Consider the following 22,058-nt stretch of genomic DNA (forward strand, 5'->3'; position numbering starts at 1 on the left):
TCTGAACTAGAAAAGACATTTCGAGCTAGACGAAGTTTTTGGAAGGAAGTCCGCCAAGCATAAGACTTGAGTACGCTTGAAGCCGCTTACACCAGTTTTATTGCAGAAAATCAGTCGTTTCAAGAAGACACTTCTACTTCTGCAGCTGCTACAATCATGCCTACGTTAGCAAGTCACTCAGAGCCCACCCTTGCATCCATTCCTAAGGGATTCAAACTCCATACAACAGATAACGGGACTTTCGCAGATAAAGCCATTCTACATTAATTTGGTAGAGAGAAATCTGTTTGGAGGGGGAGCCACGGAAGACCCTGCTACACATATGGAGAGATTCGTTACTTACTGCTGCTCTATACCCTTGACTGCTGGGGTGATCCAGGACCAAGTAAAACAGGTGCTCTTCCTATTCTTTCTGCGAGACGGTGTTGCAGAGTGGCTGCGTGATTTAGACATGGAAGATCAGGAGGTAACCGACTAGAACAGATTAGCTCTTGCCTTCTACAAGAGATATTTTTCGCCCCAGAAGACGAATGCCTTGAGAAATCAAATTACTAGCTTCAAACAAGGCCCAACTAAAGACTTAAACGAGCCATAGATTCGTTTTAAGAGATTGGTTCGTTCAGTTCCTCACCATGGGTTTGAGAAGTGTTTTCTCTGCAACCAGTTCTACAATGGACTATATGATGACCACCGGGCATTACTTGATTCCTCAGCTAACAGGAGATTCCAAGACAACACAAATGATAATAATGCCTGGAAACTAATTGACCAAATAGCTATCCATACTACAAAATATGGGAACCCTAGAGGTAGTACGAGAGGAGGAAGTTCATCTGATGGAGCTGTTGCAACTCAGCTAGAGACATTAATTGCTTAGATTGCCGAACTTAAGACAACCCAGTCTTTAGGGAACCAGCAGACAGTTCATGCCATGACCCAGCAGGAAACATCTTGTGAGCGATGTGGTATTGCAGGACATGGTGCAGTTGAGTGCCTGAGTCCCTTGGAGCAGGTTCACGCCTTCCAGTCCTTCAAACAAGGAACACCATACTCCAATTTCTACAATGAGAGGACTAAGGAGCATCCTAATTTCTCCTATCGAAGTCAGAATGTTCTTAACCCAACTCCACCACCGCCGCCACAAGGTCCAAATCAGACATGCACTACTCCTCAGAATCGGGGAAATCAACCACAAGGTGGTTATCAGAGGAACAATCAAGGAGGTCAACAACATCCAAATAATGACCTATCTGACATTAAGGCCATGCTTCAGCAACAGATGGCAGCCTCACAAAAACAAGAGGCACTTATCACTCAGTTGATGACGCATAACAAGATGTTGGACAATCAAATTATCCAACTATTCACTTCAAGTAGACAACCAGGTATACTGTCGTCTCAGCCTGAGAAGCCACATGACACGGCTAATGCGATTCATTTTCGAAGCGGTCTTACCTATGATGGACACGTGATGCCTGAGAGTGTTGAAGAGGTCATAATTGAGGAGTTAGATGTGGATGCGGAAGAAAAAGCAGCGGACGAAGATGCTGTAATACCTGAAAAAAGTCGATCGACTGAAATTAGTGGTCGATCGACTAAAACTGCTGAACAGAAAAATGGCGAGACTGAAAATAGTCGATCGACTGAAGAAAGTGGTCGATCGAATGAAAAAAGTGGTCGATCGACTGATTTAATTGGTCGATCGACTTTTTCGCTAGACGAGGTTGCTGATCCGTCGTCTATTGCTATTGGAACGCCTTCTACTGCTGATAAGGCGTCTATTTCTGACAAAGGGAAGAGTAAAGTTGCTGACTCGCCAATCGTTATCAAGGTTCGTTTTCCAGGGCGCCTAAAGAACACAAAAGTCGAACGACAATTCGGTAAATTCTTGGAGGTCGTCAAAAATCTTCAGGTAACTCTACCTTTTACCGAACTAATTACCCAGGTACCCTCTTATGCTAAGTTTATGAAGGACATCTTGACCCATAAGAGGAGCTTTAACGAGGTAGAGACGATTGCTTTTACAGAAGAGTGTAGTGCACTCCTACAAAGCAAGTCTCCACTAAAATTGAAGGATCCTGGTAGTTTTTCAATTCCTTGTACAATAGGCACTCATGTAATAGATAAAGCTCTATATGATTTGGGTGCCAGTGTCAGTGTCATGCCATATTCGGTTTGCGAGAAACTGAATATGGGGCATCTTAAAGTTACCAATGTTACCCTACAAATGGTTGACCGAACAGTCAAGCGACCTCTAGGTGTATTAGAGGATGTCCCTGTTAAGATAGGTAAGTTCTTTATACCTGTTGATTTCATTGTATTGGATATGCCCGAGGATACTCAGATTCCCATAATTTTGGGTAGGCCATTCTTGCATACTGCAGGAGCCATTATTGATGTCAAAAAGGGACGTTTGACTCTCGAGGTAGGGGATGATAAGGTTACTTTAATTTGGCTAGCACGCTGGCTAAGCCTATGATAGAGGATACATGTTATGCTGTAGACATTGTAGATGAATCTATGTTTGATTATTGGACGAGATCCCTCCTTGGGGACCCGTTAGAAGTTTTGATAGCTCTTGATGATTTTGCAGAAGATGAGCAGGTTGATTACGAGACAATGAAAGCTGCTCTTAAAGGTAGGGAGTTCACTATTGAGAAAGGTGAGATGGTAAATGCGATAATGGAGACCTCCTATGCTGTTGAGGTAAAGAAACCGGAGCTCAAACCTCTCCCCTCCCACCTTAAGTATGTCTTTCTCGATGACCATGAACAGTATCCAGTTATTGTTAGTTCCAAGTTTGATGATAGCCAACTCGCCGATTTGTTGGGTGTTCTGAGAAAGAATAAGAAGGCTATAGGATAAAGTTTAGATGACTTGACAGGTATTAGTCCAGATTTCTGTATGCATCGGATTAACCTGATGAAGGTCATAAGCCTCATGCACAGGGTTTACGCAAGTTGAATCAAAACATGCAGAATATGGTAAGGAAAGAGGTAATGAAACTTCTTGATGCAGGTATAATTTATTCTATCTCTGACTCTAAGTGGGTGAGCCCAGTTCATGTAGTTCCGAAGAATGGAGGAACTACAGTGATTAAAAATGATAAGAATGAATTAATACCGACTAGAACTGTGACTGGTTGGCGGATGTGCATAGATTATAGACAATTAGATGCCGCAACTAAGAAAGATCATTTCCCCCTTCCCTTTATTGACCAGATGTTAGAGAGATTAGCTTCCCATAAGTTTTTCTGTTATCTAGATGGATACTCAGGGTTCTTTCAGATCCCTATCCATCCGAATGATCAGGAGAAAACGACTTTTACTTGTCCCTATGGTGTTTATGCATATCGCAGGATGCTATTTGGTTTGTGTAATGCCCAGCTACCTTTCAAAGGTGCATGATGGGAATATTTTCCGAGTATATAGAGTCTATCATGGAGGTTTTTATGGACGATTTCAGCGTCTATGGGTCTGATTTCTCTTCTTGTTTGTCTAACCTTGATAAGCTTTTGCAGAGATGTATTGAGGTTAATCTAGTGTTGAACTGGGAAAAGTACCATTTTATGGTCAACGAGGGAGTTGTCCTTGGTCACTTAGTTTCTGATAAGGGTATACAGGTTGACAGAGCAAAAGTGCAAGTGATTGAGCAATTACCACCTCCTGTTAACGTCAAATGAGTTAGGAGTTTCCTTTGTCACGCTGTCTTTTATCGCCGGTTCATCAAGGACTTTTCTAAAATTGCTAAACCACTTACACGATTGCTAATTAAAGATGTTCCTTTTGAATTTTCTTATGAGTGTCTATCTGCTTTTAACAGGTTAAAGCGGGCCTTGATCACAACACCGATTATTCAAGCTCCAGATTGGGAGCTGCCATTCGAGATAATGTGTGATGCCAGCGATTATGCAGTTGGCGGGGTGTTAGGCCAAAGGAAAGACAAGTCTTTGAGTGCTATTTACTATGCTAGCCGAACATTGGATGAGACTCAGGTTAATTATGCTACTACTGAGAAGGAGATGCTGGCTGTAGTATATGCACTAGAGAAGTTTAGGTCCTAACTACTCGGGTCCAAGCTGATTGTTTTTACCGATCACACTGCTTTAGGGCATCTTCTTGTTAAGAAAGACGCCAAGCCGCGACTATTGAGATGGATACTCCTGATTCAGGAGTTTGATTTGGAGATTCGAGACAAGAAAGGCTCTGAAAACCTTGTTGCTGACCATTTATCTCGACTAGAGCTGCAAAATGAGGGAGATGTTCTCCCTATTAATGACTCCTTTCCCGATGATATTTTACTAGCTATTTCTAATGCTGAAACTCCTTGGTATGCTGATTATGCTAATTTTATTGTAGGTAGTTTATTACCTCCCGATATGTCATATCAGCAGAGGAAGCGGTTCCTTCACGATGTAAAGCAGTATTTCTGGGATGACCCTTATCTGTTCAAGGAATGTGCTGATGGACTTAATAGGAGGTGTATACCGCAGTGGGAGACCGAAGCTATCCTAGAAGCATGTCATTCTTCCTCTTATGGCGGTCACCACGGTCCCTCTAGGGTTGTGCCTAAGGTACTTTTGTCTGGTTTTTATTGGCCATCCATGTTTAAAGATGCTAAAGATTTTGTTGTAGGTTGTGATGCGTGTCAGTGGATGGGAAACATTTCAAGGAGACATGAGATGCCTCAAGTTGGCATTTTCGAGGTAGGAATTTTCGATGTCTGGGGCATTGATTATCAAGGTCCATTTCCGTCCAGCAAGGGTAACAAATATATTCTAGTAGCTATTGATTACGTGTCTAAGTGGGTAGAGGCCATTGCTTCGGTCCATTGTGATGCAAAGACTGTCATCCAACTTTTCAAAAAGGTGATTTTTCCTTGTTTTGGTGTCTCTCGGGTTATCATTAGCGATGGAGGTATGCATTTTAAAGAGAAACAACTTACTACTTTACTGACTAAATATGGTATTGAACATTGTAGGGGTTTAGGGTATCATCCTCAAACTAGTGGTCAAGTAGAGGTCTCCAATCGGGAGCTAAAAAAATTTTTAGCAAAAGTTGTTTCTAAATCACGAAAAGATTGGAGTATGAAATTAGATGACACTTTATGGGCATATAGGATTGCTTTTAAGACGCCAATTGGTGCATCACCGTATCGATTAGTCTATGGTAAGTCTTATCATTTGCTTGTAGAGTTGGAGCATAAGGCATGGTGGGCAATTTGTGAATTGAATTTTGATGCTAATTTGTGTGGTGAGAAACGCTTATTGCAGCTAGATAAGCTAGAAGAGTTTAGGCTAAATGCCTATGACAGCGCCTGCATCTACAAGGAGAAAACCAAGAGGTGGCACGATAAGAAGATCCTACCGCGCGAGTTTCAGGCCGGGGAGCGAGTACGGCTATTCAATTCCCGACTTGATTATTTCCTGGTAAGCTAAAGTCCATGTGAAGCGGCCCCTACACGGTAACAAATGTTTCCAAATTCGGGTCAGTTGAGCTAAAGAACTCCGCGGGATAAAAGTTTAAGGTAAATGGTCACCAAGTGAAGCACTATTACGGTGCTAACGACTTTGTTGGAGTGGTCGAATTGCTGTATTTCGACCCAATTTCTGAACCTGAAGACTGAGGTAACAAAGGTCGAGCGGGACCTTAAAAACTAGCGCTGACCAGAAGGCAACCCGGATTGTATACATTCTTGCAATTTTGTTTTTGAACTTTTTAATTTTCTTGTGTGTGTGCTTTTATTGCTTTTTAGTTCAAGTTCTGTCAACAAGTGCTCTTGCAGTTTGTGTGTGCGACTTTGCCTATAGTGGACGGTCAAAAAGGAGAAAAACACGCTGCTGTTCAGGTAAGAAAAAAACGATCGACTAGACTAAATAGTCGATCGACCAAAATCATAAGCAGAATGAATGGAAAAGTTGATCGACCGAAAGTTAAGTCGATCGACCAAAATTGAATGCCCAAGTGTTAAAAAAGTCAATCGACCAGTCAAATAGTCGATCGACTAAAATTTGAAAAAATAGCAGCGTGTTTTTGTTTTAAGTAATAAGTCTATTTACTTATTATTTCATTCATTCATAACACAACAACAAAAAGGAAGAAAAAAAGAAGAAGGGAAAGAGCGGACGAACGCAGCAGCCGCATCGTCACTTCCACTCCTCTCTTCTTCATTTTTCTTACTTGTTTTTGGTGTTAATTCCTCCTATTTTCCGTCTCATCTACGCACAAGTAAGTTTCCTTTTCATTTTACCCTTGTTTTTAGCCATTTTTACCCAATTTCGAATGCTAATTTTCGAAACTAGGGTTCTATAATTTGGGGATTTTTGATTCTTTTGATCAATTCACGTGCTTCTTGCTTAATAACCCTATTTGCCATTGTCAATCTTCGAAATTAGGGTTTATAATTTGGGATTTTTCTGATTTTTGTGATCTAACCTTGTCTAATTTGGTTAGTATACCCTCTTGGATGATTCAATTTGAAAAAAAAAACGGTCAAGGGTGGTCTTTAGAACGATTTCAGAACGAAATTTTGTGTGCAATTTTTCGGTCGCGGCTTGTGTGGAATATGGCTGCGTTTTATGGGATATCATATGGGATTTTATGGCCGCGTTTTATGGGATATCATGTGGCCTATCTCTGATTTTCAGTTTCAAATAGCAATTTGAAATGTGCTTTTAACGTAACTTGGAGTAGTGTAGGCTCACATATTGTCAATATTAGATGGCAGTCGAATTTATTCATTCTAACTGTGCTCTATATTCGCGAAAATTTCAGAAATTATGGAAGGTAAGAGGAGATGTACAGCTGGGCAGTCTTCTAGCCGCGACACGAGCGGCAGCAGCGGTCAAGGTTCACAATTACCAATTACTGATTTGGTAATTCATGAGGCCATTGATAGTCTACCTGACTATCCTGAGGTACATTTCACGACAAAGGCTCAAAGAGACCGTTTTATTATGCTTACTCGTCTTAGTATTACCCCGACCCGCTTTCTAGACCGGGAGAGTTTGCTTACCTTGGGTTTTTATCAACCTGTTTTTGACCTCCTAAATGGGACGGGTATGATGGGGCTGGCCACTATGCGTGAGTATACTTATCTCGTGCCAACACTTAAGTTTTTCAGCTCTTTTCATTACTACGCAGGAGACTATGACAAGGAACCCTCCGGAAATTGTATTTATTTCCGTCTTTTCAACCAGGAATTTGCTATGTCCTTAGCTGCTTTTGGCGGCTATCTTGGTTATATAGTGAGGGGGAGCACAACTCACCTAGGAAAGTGGACCGACTTATGTGGGGGGGCCATTTCGGATAACTTTGAGGGCCGTAAAAGGAGTCAGTTTGTACACCACCCTCCTGTTCGTTTCTGGTTTCGGTCGGTAACACCATCTTTGGTCGAAAAGAGTCTAACAATGTTAATAAAGATGAGTTGAATATCTTGGGTGGGTACTTAAACATTGATAGTGGTTCTCCCTTTGTCCTCAACATTGCCTCTAGGACAGCCCATCACTTTCAGAACATCGGGGATGGGAATTTATCTACTGTTGTCTGTGGCGGGTTAGTCACTCACTTAGCCCGCCGACTTTTTCCCGACTTCCCCCGAGGCATGATGCCTCTAGGTCATGAGGATCCAGCCACTCTAGACAGCCTTTTCTTAATGAACATTCCTTATATAATTGACGTGAAATGGTTCTCATCTGACCGTACGTGGAAGATCTCCACGTACCCTTCTCTGACTTTACCTTGCACCACCTTACCTCCTTTGGTACCTCTTCCGCGCGTAGAGGGAAGAGGACGTCGCCCACCTATCCCATCCTACCTTATGGAGTATTCCATTCCCGCTCCTAGGCAACAGCGGAATGCTCCCACTGCTAGGAAGCAGGGCCAGGCTTCTCGGGCCCCACATACATCTCCGCGCACTACACCCTCCACGACTGGTGAGATTCAGCCTGGACCAGAGCCGGTTTACCCGGCCCACTTTATTTGTCCACCTCCCTTTATCGCCCCGCCGGTCATGGATCAGGCGGGACGAGATCACCTTCTACTTGACATGTGCAGACGTACAACTAGGATGGAACTGAATCAGGCCCTAGCTGACTTTCCTGTCTACGACCGCTACGCCCGTGACGGATGGTTGCCACTAGCTAGGTGGCCACATCCGTCTTACTACCTCTACCCTTTTGACGGTTACCCTCGCCCTACTACTACGGAGGACACAACTGGGGAGGAGGAGGACACCGACTACGAGGCGGGCGACGACTAGTAGCAGCTGGCTACGACCTCCCCTTGTTGTTGACTGGTTTGGGGAGGTCTCTTACGTGCTCTATCTTGTGAGTCCTTTTTCTTTCTTTGCTTCATTTGTATTTCATCTCGTTTTGCGTACCCCCTTCTCCCATATATTTTGATGTTGTTGTTGTTTGCTGATCACAATAGGGGCATTGTGTGATTTGGTTTGGGGAGGGTATGCATCTGTCTGTTTGCATCCATCTGCATTTTTGTTACACTTTTGTTTACATGTTTATTGCATTTCCGTTTGCATTGTTTTTTATTTCCTTTTCCATCAAAAAAAAATTGAAAAAATTGAAAAACAATACAAAAACATGCTTTTCTTTTGCATATTAGGTCGCGTCGGAACGGTAGTATTTCAATGATGATTTTGCGCTACATTTTGTTTTGCCTAAGCCTTGCATAATTGACATGTTATTAGCAGAGTCTTATATGCATAGTTCACGAGTTTTTGTTAAATTTCTTGCTGAACATTAGACTTGACTTTGAATTCTGGCAAGCTACCTATAATTTCTAAGGTTTAGAGCTTATAAACTAGTGACATTCATGACCAGTTCATGTAGGAATGTGAGTAGTTACTCCTTATAAGGCATGTTACATCAAATTGCATAAGCATGAATTCAGTCTACTTAGTACCTGTATGCATTCGGTCTGTGGTTGGTGACACATGTTAGGAGAGGCAATCCCCTTTATTTCTTTCTACCCATGAGCTCCACATAGCCAAATTGCCTGTTTTGTCCCATATAGCTACAATCTATAATTTTGCCTACCCTAGGCGAGCTAGTAATGGTAGCCTGTTGGGAATGTTTCACTGCAATGTGGTTATATCAGTTTTGAGAAGTTGGTGGAAAAGTTGAAGGGAAAGAAAAAAAAAAAGAAAAAAGTTGGAAGAGAAAATTGAAAAAAAAAAAAAAGAGAAAGTTAGAAAAATCATATGCAGAAAAATGGAAGATACTATAATGGTTTGTACTCCCATGTTTTATCCATATTCTTTGGGGAGTTGACAATTTTATGGTGGATTGTGAGCTGTGTGCATCTAATTTGCACTATTTTGTATTATTAAGTTGAGTATGAAGTTGGAATGTGATTAAATTTCGTATTCGGTTGTTACTAGCTTGGCTTTTAACTCCATTTTCCCAAATTCATTTTAGCCCCTTCTTACCCATTACCTCACTTACCCCGAATGTAAGTCCTCAGCATGTGTCTTTGTCATTTGATTGGTTGGAATGCATATGTACGGTTATAGAGATTTTATTCATGTTAAATTGCATGCATGTTCTTATAGGTCGCAGTTAGGTGAGTGTTCTTTATTTTTTCTATCTTACATTATATCTTACCACGTGTTTAAATGAGTGATTGAGCAACCCGTTATTAGACCATAGTGAACCGAAAATCCTAGCTATTTCCCTTATATTTCTATACTCGATTTCTAAATTTTGCTGCTTTACTTTCAGTTTTATTAGTTTAGTTAAATCAACAAAAAAAACCCCCCAATTTGGTTACTCAGACAAACTTTAGTTAAGCAAATAGAACAAATTGTCTCCTTGTGGATACTATTCCGACTTCCTCTACTGCATTAGTTTAGGCCAGTTGTTTTATCTTTGATAGGTGTGCGATTTAGCCTGTCCTACTATGATGGTTTGTACTCCCACGTTTTATCCATATTCTTTGGGGAGTTGACAATTTTATGGTGGATTGTGAGCTGTGTGCATCTAATTTGCACTGTTTTGTATTATTAAGTTGAGTATGAAGTTGGAATGTGATTAAATTTGGTATTCGATTGTTACTAGCTTGGCTTTTAACTCCATTTTTCCAAATTCATTTTAGCCCCTTCTTACCCATTATCTCACTTACCCCGAATGTAAGTCCTCGGCATGTGTCTTGGTCATTTGATTGGTTGGAATGCATATGTACGGTTATAGAGATTTTATTCATGTTAAATTGCATGCATGTTCTTATAGGTCGCAGTTAGGTGAGTGTTCTTTATTCTTTCTATTTCACATTATATCTTACCACGTGTTTAAATGAGTGATTGAGTGACCCGTGAGAGTCCATTATGATAAGTCTTGCAAGGTCGAAGGTTCGGCAGTTTTTTAACATCTTTATAATTCGTTTGCATGACTCATCTTGCTAATTGATTGTTGGTTGTTGCATTAAATTGGTTTGGGCATTTCACTTTGTAGTTAGCTCTGAGATTGAACCCGTTCCATTAGTTAGTTTAGGTAGAGTCTAAAGCTTGCTTGGGGACAAGCAAGGTTTGGTTTGGGGAGGTTTGATGCGTGCCATTTTCATACGTTTACTTTACTCTTCTGCATGCATTTTTATGCTATTTTGGGTAGCGTAAGCTACTATTCTCCCTTATTTTCGGTTACTTCGGTCGTTCTATGCATTTTGAAGGTTGTTGGCCCAAGTGGAGTGAAATCAAGCCAAATTCTGCCCCTGGAGTTGAAGTTGAGATGTTAGTGAAGCTAGAGCTCGGAAACGGTCGTCATGGAAGCGCGTGAAGAAAAGGTTGAGTGCTGTTGTCTACTGAAAAAGTCGATCGACTGGTTTATCTAGTCGATCGACTGTTTTCTGGTCGATCGACTATTTTCACTTACCAAGCCGTTTTTGGTTAATAAGTCAATCGGCCCATTAGTTGTTTAGTAATAATTTTTGGCTATTGTTATATAAAGGATAGTTGAGAACAATTTTAGGTTATCTTTTTACCTTGTTAAACACTCTTTCATACGTTGCTTTATGCTTGGAATTCAGATCTGAAACTTGTAATCAATCTTCTTTCTTTCGGTAATTTAATTAATCTTTCGTTCTTCAATTATTATTTTCTTTATTCATTTTGCTCTTCTTTGCCCTTGCTTGATTTATATGCTTAATTGTTTTTCTCATACTTTCATCATGTTTAATTTTGTTATTATTATGCTTGTTAATTTTATTAGTTTAATCATGAGTAGCTAATTTCTTCATGCTAGGATATATGTGATCTATGGTTGAATGGCGGTTTTTAATTAGGTTTTAGATTTGGAATAATTATTCGTCCGAATTGTTAAGCGTAGCATTTAATTCCTATTTAATTAGTTGAATGCATGCAGCTAGTTATTTTAATATGATAAACTCCGACCTAGATCGAGAGATTAGAAAGAGTGAGATCTGCTACGAACAATAGAATACTTTAAATAGAGCGAGAGCATATTAGAAAGTTTCTAGGGTGATTAGCGGACCGAGAGGACCTTATCACTGCCCTTCAGACCGTAATTAAACCAAGCCTTTGACACTACCTTCAGACCGTTATTAGACCATAGTGAACCTGAAATCCTAACTATTTTCCCTTATATTTCTATACTCGATTTCTACATTTTGCTGCTTTACTTTCAGTTTTATTAGTTTAGTTAAATCAACAAAAGAAATCCCCAATTTGGTTACTGAAACAGACTTTAGTTAAGCAAATAGAACAAATTGTCTCCCTGTGGATACGATCTCGACTTCCTCTACTGCATTAGTTTAGGCCAGTTGGTTTATCTTTGATAGGTGTGTGATTTAGCCTGTCATAAGTGCTCCTGACAGGGTACTGTAATTGTTAGGCGAGAGACTTACCAGCCTTAGAAGGCTTTAATGATTCAGTATAGCATTCCTGGGCAGACTTTTGTTCACCTTTAATGGTTGATATTCCCCACTCTGTTGGTATCTTGACACACTGATGGTAAGTGGAAGGGATAGCTCTGACGTTGTGGATCCATGGTCTACCTAGAATAGCATTGTAGGATGACATGCAATCCAGGACTCCAAATCTCTCATATGAGGAGACTCCTTCCACGTATGTTGGCAGGTAGATTTCTCCCAGAGTGTTCTTTCTTTCACCACTGAATCCTACCAGGACATTTGATTTCTTTATGATCTGACTTTCATCAATCTTCATTGCTTTCAGGATGTCAAGCATGACCAGGTTGACTGAGCTGCCCCCATCTACTAAAATTCTTAGGACACGTGTTGTTCCTATTTGCATGGTAATGACCAGGCCATCATGATGTACATCAAGGATTTCCTGCATGTCAGTATCATCAAAAGTAATTTGAGGTAAATTTTTGGGTTTAAAAGGAGATTTCATTTTTGACTCCCTGGCTATTTTCTTTGCAGTAGAGTTGGTCAGGCCGCAAATCTCAGATCCTCCGTTGATGAATTTGACCTCATAGATGGGTGGTGCTGGAGGCAGGTCACGTTGTGGTTTCTCCTGGTCCTTCCTTGTTCTTTGATGACATCAGATCTTTTAGGTAGCCTCTTTTTAATAGGTAGGCCACTTGCCTGCGTAGTCCCAGACATTCTTCAGTTGTGTGTCCTATGTCCATGTGGAATTCACACCACCTTGTTGTGTCTTTCCTTGAGTTTGGGTTGTCTGTCTTCTTTAGCCACTTGACAATGTCTCCCATGTTGTCAAGCCTTTTGATTAATCCTACAGTGTCAACAAAGAAATTATATTCTTGAATAGGGGGATAATTATAGGAATTACCTTGTTGTTCGTGTGCATAGTTGACTTCTGATCTGTTAGGCCTTGTATAAGGGGATGGTCTCGAACTGCTTCATCTGTGATTGGAACTTTTCCTGTTGGACCTGTCATATCCTGGGTTGTTGTCAGTGGCATCTGCTTTGAAACCTTTATCCTCTTCCATTCGGATTTAACCAAGGGCCAATGCCTGGACGTCTTTAAAGGTTTGGCAAGGCTTCATAGTCATTTCATCATAGAAATCACTATCCAGTGGTAGCCCCTGCTTGAAAGCTTTCATGGCTGTTCCAACATCACATCTTGGAATTGATACTTTTTCTTTGTTGAATCTGGTCATGAATGCTCTGATTGATTCGCCAGGCTTTTGCTTGATCCTGTACATATCACTAGATCTCTTTTCAAGTTCCCTGCTGCTGGCGAATTGGTGGTTGAAGGAATTTATCGGGTTAGCAAAGGACTTGATGCTCCCATTTGGTAGATTTATGTACCATTGTAGGGCAGGCCCATTCAGGGTTGTTTCAAATCCCTTGCACATGTAGACTTGTCGTAGTTCACTAGGTATAGAGGTTGCCAACATTCTTTGTTTGTAGTAGGCTACATGATTTTGTGGGTCTGTAGTTCCATCATAGATTCTCATTGACGGGACCACAAATTTCTTTGGTAGATATATCCTTGCTATCTCATCCACGAAGTGTGAGTCGGCATAACTCTCTGGATTTGCTTCTTCAATGGGTGTGGTTACTCCAGGGATCTTCTCAAATGTTTCATGGAGTTTTTGGATTTCCTGGAGCATGGCCATCATTATTGCTGTGTTAGTTTGATCTGGGCCTGGGCCATCTTTTGTTTCAGCTGTTCCATTTCCAACAATTGTTGCTGGGCGGCAGCCAATTGTTGTTCAATGCTATCTCCAGTCATTTTTTGGAATTGTTTTTGTGTTGTTTGGTTTTAGGTTTTGAATATTTTTTAGCTAGATGCCCCACGGTGGGCGTCAATTATTTTAGCAGGAATTTGCACGAAGAAAATATCCTGCCAGGGAAGATTTTGCAGAGTGATCTAACTCAATTTCAATCGCCTGACTAATATAATTGGACAAATAAAAGAATAAAAGAAAAATACGACACAAAGATTTATACGTGGAAAAACCCTGGGAATAAGGGTAAAAATCACGGGCACCAAGCCAGGAGGGATTATCACTATGACTTTAGATAGCCTGACAGGGAATGTGTATGTCAGGCGAAATAATTAACAAGGCTGCTCAATAATAATGCTAAGATCTTTTGTTGGGATAATATTAGTGTAGAGTATGAGTAAGTATGTGTGTTGGTGTGTCTCTTCTTTCCTTCTTCTCTTCCTTTTATAGTGGCTTGCCAACGGTCCATTTTAGATCAGTTTAGGGTTTCCTGGTAAATAAGACTCGTGTCCTATTTACCTGTATGTGGCTATTTGACTGTTGCTAAATTCCAGCCGTTAGCTTTGCTTGTTCAATTCTTCTATGTTCTTGTTTGGGTGTTAAATGGGTCTTTCTTATTTATAGGAACTCTATAGCCTGGCCGTGCTTCAGTTATGCTGCCTTTATGCCTGATGTAGTATCTTTTCAGGCCAGGCCTATTAGGTGCCTGTCCTGTCTTTCCCTCCTGACTGATGCCAGATCAGGTGTCCCAATTATCTTGTATTTAGATGATCGTAGTTCAGGCTTGACTTTGAGTGTCGCCTGACTTATGTCTGATGAGGTAGGGTAATTCTGGGCCCAACAGATAGGGTAAGGGATAAGGGTGGATAAGAGTAGTATGTATATGTATGGTGGGAGTATATTATACATGTATAATGTATTATTATTATTATAATCATTATTATTCCGTCTCAACATAACTTGTATAAATAAAATATTATTACTTTATAATTATTAAATATGAAGTATTACAATATACCCACTGTCCCAATAAATATTACGAACTACTTGCCGCTTCCAGCTCAACACACACACATTCCACAATTCTCTTGCAGCAACTATGTCAACCAATGTCACACCTAAAACAAGATCAAAAGTACTCTAACAACCTCTCACAACTGTGTCCCATCAACAGGATATCACTATATCATGACAACAACGACCACATGCGCAACTCTCTTCCATATCATACTCTACCCTCACTCCCAAGCCGAAACTGGTAAGAAACATCAATAAACAAAACACCAGTCTATATGTCAAAACCGAAACTCACAGGAAACAGTAGTAAAGAAAACAACAATCTATATAACTGGTATAAACTTTCAAAAACTCGTCTCATAAGTATCCCGTTTACTCCACCACAACAGATGACAGCATCGCAACACCGCCACCAACAGCCGCACCGCAGCGCGGAAGTACCCGCATCACAACACGAAGTACTATACCCGGATTGCCACCCGATGCACAACAACCACATTGATAGTCATCGCAACTTATACAATCCCATAAATACTAACTTAGTATAACTCCCTTGACAAGTAAACTTCTTTAAAACTGGTTTACTAGATCACAACGCAACATATTACACGGAATAAACAGATAATAACCTTATGAATCTTATCCATACTATTACCCATGAGGTAGGAACTTCACACTATCACTTACATATATCATGAATACACATACAAGTATAAGTAGCTATTCCAGATCACCCAAATTATCACTTTTTGAATATCATCCTATTAGGTTACCATACCCAACATATATTACGGAACACTCAGATAACAACATTATGACTATCGCATTATACCACTATTCATGAGGTTAGAACCTCACACAAACACTTACACAAATCATAGACCCATAATCGACTAACCAATCCTGATCGCGTAAGTTACCACCTGATAAAGGTTACCTCTCGCACGAGCTTAACTCGTATGCCCCTCCCCTCATAACACATTCTCCCATTCGCATAACTATCACCTCCTGACAAATGTAACCATACCATTAAATACTTAACTACTAGCAACCGCCTCCTATAACCACATCTTATACTCCCTCACAACCATACATATCTATCCGGCCTCCACAAAATCAACCTCTTTAGAATGGCTATCTTTCCTATTTATCATCACCCTCAACCACTAGTGACAACACCACAACACCACCACTGTTCGTATATCAAGCCTCTTACACTCATCTCTAAATATAACGGTTCTTTTCCTATTTTCGGTTAACATCCCAAATAACGAACATCAAATTCATCAACAAAATTACCTGAACATTCATTTCAAATCTATTCTTAATTGTATCGATACCACCTTGGAGTAAAACGAGAAGGTGGTCAATAATCAGTCCAAAACAGTTTCAAAAACGCAGCAAGAACAACAACAATTGCAGCATAATTTAAGACCATCACAAATGACCCAAAAACAAGAATAAAAGAGACCTAAAACCGGGCTAAGGATAGGACGGTCCCGGACACCGCTTGGCTTTACCTCACCCTCGCATTACCATGAGTAAACGAGAAAGAGAGGAGGAGCCACGACCAAGAACAATCCCATATAAACAAAAAACACAATACAGAACCAAAATAACAAAATGAACAGTCAGGCGGACTGTTTAATCACCATTGAAACTGGCTGTTTTCATGTGTTTGTATTGTTTTGGTTTGGGAGCTGCTTTGGAGGTTTTATTTGTGTGAAAGATAGAAAGATATGACTTAATCTAAGCACTAAGCCACTAGATTAAGCCTAGGATAATACTCTTCCAAAGCACTAAGAAAATGGAGAGTTCATCTCCAAATACTAAGTAATGAAGGTTGTCCAAGCACAAAGCAAAGAACTAAAGAAAGGGTTTTCAAAAACCTCTCATATTCTCATTCTCATAATCTTCAAATCTCCAGGTTTTACAAAGTTGAGAGCTCTTTAAATAGATACTCAAGTTACATCTTAGCCACACAACTAACAGCCAATCTAATGGCTACAATTGAAAGCATAAATGGACAAAAGTACAAGGAGATATTTTACACACAAAAATTAAACAAATGGGTCCAAAATGAGGACATTCTTGGCTGCATATACACGGCTGGTCAGCAGCTCAAATATGGCCTTGAGTTGTTGTCCTTGTTCTTCATTTCTCCTTAATTTGTCCTGGCTTCTTTTGGAGATAATAAAGGGACCATGTGATGTCATTGTGCTTTGGAATCTTACAATTTACTCACCCTTTTACCTTACAAAAATGGCTGTCAAGGGACAAGTTTTTTCGGCCAGATTTAATTGTACAAACAAACTGTTTTTTAACCCAAAATCTCGGTCTACCTCATTTGTTTCAAACTCCCTTTGTTGAGAAAAGTTTGTCCTCAAACTTTCGCGGTTAAGAACATGGTATAACAAAAGACGATTTCAAAAACAAAAACAATTTCATAAAAATGTAGTGTAGATGTTAAAGAAGGCAAACAACAAGAACCATCCCAACCCGAGAACACACAGCACGTACTTGGGACCTAATTCTAATCCGGGAACAAACGGCACGGACTTAGAACCGCCTTGTTAGCCAACACCCTAGAACACCAAGGACCACCATTTCCCAAGATCGTCTTGGTTTAAGAAAACGCAAGAGCCGAAGCTCTAATACCACTTTGGAGTAAAACGAGAAGGTGGTCTATAATCAGCCCAAAACAGTTTCAAAAACGCAGCAAGAACAACAACCATTGCAACATAATTTAAGACCATCACAAATGACCCAAAAACCAGAATAAAAGAGACCTAAAACCGGGCTAAGGATAGGACGGTCCCGGAAACTGCTTGGCTTTACCTCAGCCTCGCATTACCATGAGTAAACAAGAAAGAGAGGAGGAGCCACGACCAAGAACAATCCCATCTAAACAAAAAACACAATACAAGACCAAAATAACAAAACGAACAGTCAGGCGGACTGTTTAATCACCACTGAAACAAGCTGTTTTCATGTGTTTGTATTGTTTCGGTTTGGGAGCTGTTTTGGAGGTTTTATTTGTGTGAAAGATAGAAAGATATGACTTAATCTAAGATCTAAGCCACTAGATTAAGCCTAGGATAATACTCTTCCAAAGCACTAAGCAAATGGAGAGTTCATCTCCAAACACTAAGTAATGAAGGTTGTTCAAGCACAAAGCAAAGAACTAAAGAAAGGGTTTTCAAAAACCTCTCATATTCTTATTCTCATAATCTTCAAATCTCCATGTTTTATAAAGTTGAGAGCTCTTTAAATAGATGCTCAAGTTACATCCTAGCCACACAACTAAAAGCCAATCTAATGGCTACAATTGAAAGCATAAATGGACAAAAGTACAAGGAGAAATTTTACACACAAAAATTAAACAAATGGGTCCAAAATGAGGACACTCTTGGCTGCATATACACGGCTGGTCAGCAGCTCAAATGTGGCCTTGAGTTGTTGTCCTTGTTCTTCATTTCTCCTTAATTTATCTTGGCTTCTTTTGGAGACAATAAAGGGACCATGTGATGTTATTGTCCTTTGGAATCTTATAATTTACTCACCCTTTTACCTTACAAAAATGGCTGTCAAGGGACAAGTTTTTTCGGCCAGATTTAATTGCACAAACCGACTGTTTTTTAACCCAAAATCTCTATCTACCTCATTTGTTTCAACCCAACTCACCACCAAAATCTCATATCGTGCAAATACTTTACCAACTTTTAACTTTCCTTAATTCCTCGAAACTCATGGCTAACATGTTGTCCTGAAACTCCTATATAACCATTAACTCACACCCTCCACTACTACAGATACAGGCTATAACAACGGTCAAAAACCGTTGTTATATAAAAAAGCGGACGTTGTTAATGCGTCCGTTGTAGAAGGTTTTAACAACGGTTGGCTTACTTAAGGAAACCGTTGTTAAAACTATTAACCACGGTTTTATGTATAAAAACCCGTTGTGGAAAGTGTGACACAATTTTGGGGGGAAAGTTATAACAACGGGTTTTAATATACAAAACCGTTGTTATAACTAAAGACAACGGGTTGTTATAAAATAACCGTTGTTGTTTGTTCTTAAAAAATAAAAAAAAATTAAATTAAATATTACTAGATGCATGCATAATTACGGCTGTTAGAATTCCAATGCATGCATTATTATCGACATCACCTTTGTACATATGAACGGATAATATGGAATTAGAAGGGTTAGTAAACGGATTTGAAGGAGCATTATTGAGAGATATGATGATGATTATGGCACAACTTCCTAACATATTTATTAATTAAAAAGCAATTAACTCAACCCACACACATTGCTTAGTATAAATACATTGCATATCTCAATTAACATTTCCATTATTATCTCATATATTCATCTCCAAACTCTAACTGTTAAAACAAACTCTACTTAATCTTTCAAATCAAACTCAAAAACTCTAAGAAAATGAATGATTTCATCCTAAAGACTCTTACCATGATCGAGAACAACAACAACTTCATCCGCCGGTTCCTCCATATTGAGGAAAGTTTCAGGAGCTACCTTGCGGAAGCTCGAACCGCATCAAGCACGCCAAAGAAGATGGCTTGACGGAGCGAAGCGATTGCGGCTATATGACGATATAGCAAGCTGCTGAACGGAACCTCCAAATAGCCAAGGAGGAGAGGATGGATACGATAGAGCACAATAAGATCCTCCATGAAAATATAAGAATTGCATTTTTACATATGTAATTTTTTTTTTTAATTTATGTATTTATAAATATATATATATATATATATTAATTATGTTTATCTTACTTCTTCATGCATCTTGCTTCTTCATTGTTTTAGTAACTAATTATGCGAACAATACTTAAACAAATAACATAATGGTCGATAAAAACACATATATGCAAAAGAAATAAATAGAAAAAGAAAATAATGACGATGAAACTAACAGTGACGGCGAGATTTACCTGATAAATACAGAACGTAATAGACGATGAAATCAACAGTGACGGCGAGAAGATAAAGCGACGATGCGAAAGTGAGAAAGAGAGAAAGAGAGAAAGAGAGTGTGTGTTTTGTGTTTGTTTGTCTGCTGTGTTTGTGTTTGTGTTTGTGTATTAAGGGTTGTGTTTTGTGGCTGCAGCAGACTTCTGTTTGTGTGGTTTATACAGTATGGAAGGTATTGACAACGGTTATTAAACAACAACCGTTGTGAAATATGTTTTAACAACGGTTGTAAAAAACACCCGTTGTCAAATATGTTTTAACAACGGGTTTCAAAAGTAACCGTTGTGATTACTTTTCACTAACTTTGCGCCAATTTTGCGCCAAATTATTAACAACGGTTGTGCATGTGTGACCCGTTGTTAAAACTAATAACAACGGTTTTTATAACCATACCCGTTGTAATTTATTTTAGTAAAATTCGCGCCATACATTCTACAACGTCTATTGTGATTTTCGTGAATAATCGTTGTTAAAGGGGCGTTGTAGTTGCCTAAATTTGTAGTAGTGCTCTCATGATGCTATTGTACGTACAACTCCATGATTCCTTACTTTCATGCTCCTTAACTCCGGTCAACGTTCTCTCAGCTTATTTCCATCCTTCTTTCCTCTTTTCACTCAATAACACCAATTAATAATTCATCTCCTTCCTCCTTCTACCTAACTCTTTAGTAATCCGGTTAACTTTTCGTTGCTCCAAAACTCAAATTCCATTAATTCATATCAATATCTTCTCATTCTTTTTTATCACCGATCCTCTCTCGTCATGCTACTCACTCATACTTGTCACCATTATGTCCACACAACCAACAATTACTCTTCAATTAGTTGTATCTTCCTTTCGTATCCCTATAAAACCAAAAATTCACCCCATACCTTTAATTGCCTAAAGAATTACACACTAGGCTCACCTCTAATAATCCAAATTCTCAAACTCGGTCACTATCTACAAATCCACGTCGCGGCATAACTCAATCTAATTTCACTATACCATTCTTCTCCATCCCTTTACAACGACCTTCCATTATATATATTCTTAACCAACCCAGTTATAACTATCTCCCTCCATAAATCCTTAAACACCCCGAGTTACCACCATTCGCATCCCTCACTTCAATCTTTTCATTCTCACGATCCTTAGACTTTCATCAGCCCTTGCCCATATTCACTTACCTTTACATTACTCAAAATCGCATTTATATCACTCACCACATCTCACCAAACATGCTCATTGCCTCGATAAACTCACCAATATTCCCTTTCCTTTTCCACTATTCCTCACAACCACATATAACTCATATCCTCCCCACCAAACTCATACCAATCATAGCGACTCCTTACATTATATGATTGGGTAACTTACGCATCAAGACCAACACATATGTAAAACAATGCATAAAGAAGCAAAAGAATATCTTTGAAATAACTATGACATGCAGCGAGGTCAAAAAGATAATCATAAAACCAATACAGGGGTCACTAGATCGAGTACAGCTTACTCGATCGAGTAGGTGAAGATCAGAAGCACGTACAATAAATTAACAGGGGTACTCGATCGAGTGCTAAGAGGTGTACTCGATCGAGTAAGGGCTACTCGATCGAGTACCCTACGCAGTTCTCAACACTATCCAATTTTCGTAAAACGGTCATATCTCACTCATTTTTTGGTCATTTTAGGCGTGTGACCTATCGTTAGAATCGTAAGAGGACAAGCTGTCACCTCCAAGTGGAATCACATCAATATCATATATTCATCTCAAGTTATAACAATTAAAAAAAACTTCTCTGTAATCGGACAACATAACTACTTGATGTTTTTTCCTTTATAACAACTTAAACAACAACAAAGCAAACAAAAGCGACTCGATACTCGTAAAACCAGTATCCCTAACCACATGTTACTATCTACAAAAGCCAAACAATAACATCCATCATGCTCATACAATGTTCAACTTATCAATCATGTACTACCCGCGTTTTTATAACTTTACGTAAAAAAAATCATAAATATAAACATCACATCCCTTAATCACATGTTACTAATATAACCACAGCATAAATTCACTTCGTCACATGGAGATGCTCCAACATAAATTCCTTATCCTCGTGCAATTACTACTTCCATCTTTTCCAACCAATTCATCCACTCAACCACTCACGTCATCCAAAACATGCATATGAAACAACATTAAATAGGTAGCGATCCCATGACACCCCCATAGTGACCGGTTCAAAGTTGTAGGGCGATTTCGCGACTTTAGGACGTCTACCAAGCCTTTGCATTAGCTCCTAACAACTCCTACCCGGGTTCATTTTAATTTGACTCTCTATATTCATTAGGTTCATTAGTAACATG

General features: G+C 39.5%; 1 protein-coding gene across 1 annotated transcript; it reads left to right on the plus strand.

Moving 5' to 3' along the window:
* Window positions 1–931: 931 nt before the first annotated feature.
* Window positions 932–2,865, plus strand: LOC141601035 (uncharacterized). The gene is made up of 4 exons (XM_074421297.1): window positions 932–1,565; window positions 1,719–1,831; window positions 1,946–2,411; window positions 2,504–2,865. The coding sequence occupies exons 1-4, from the start codon at window positions 932–934 to the stop codon at window positions 2,863–2,865; spliced, it is 1,575 nt and encodes a 524-aa protein (XP_074277398.1).
* The last annotated feature ends 19,193 nt before the right edge of the window (window positions 2,866–22,058 follow it).

Source organism: Silene latifolia, chromosome 9, assembly GCF_048544455.1.
Source record: "Silene latifolia isolate original U9 population chromosome 9, ASM4854445v1, whole genome shotgun sequence".
In the NCBI taxonomy this organism is placed as follows: domain Eukaryota; kingdom Viridiplantae; phylum Streptophyta; class Magnoliopsida; order Caryophyllales; family Caryophyllaceae; genus Silene; species Silene latifolia.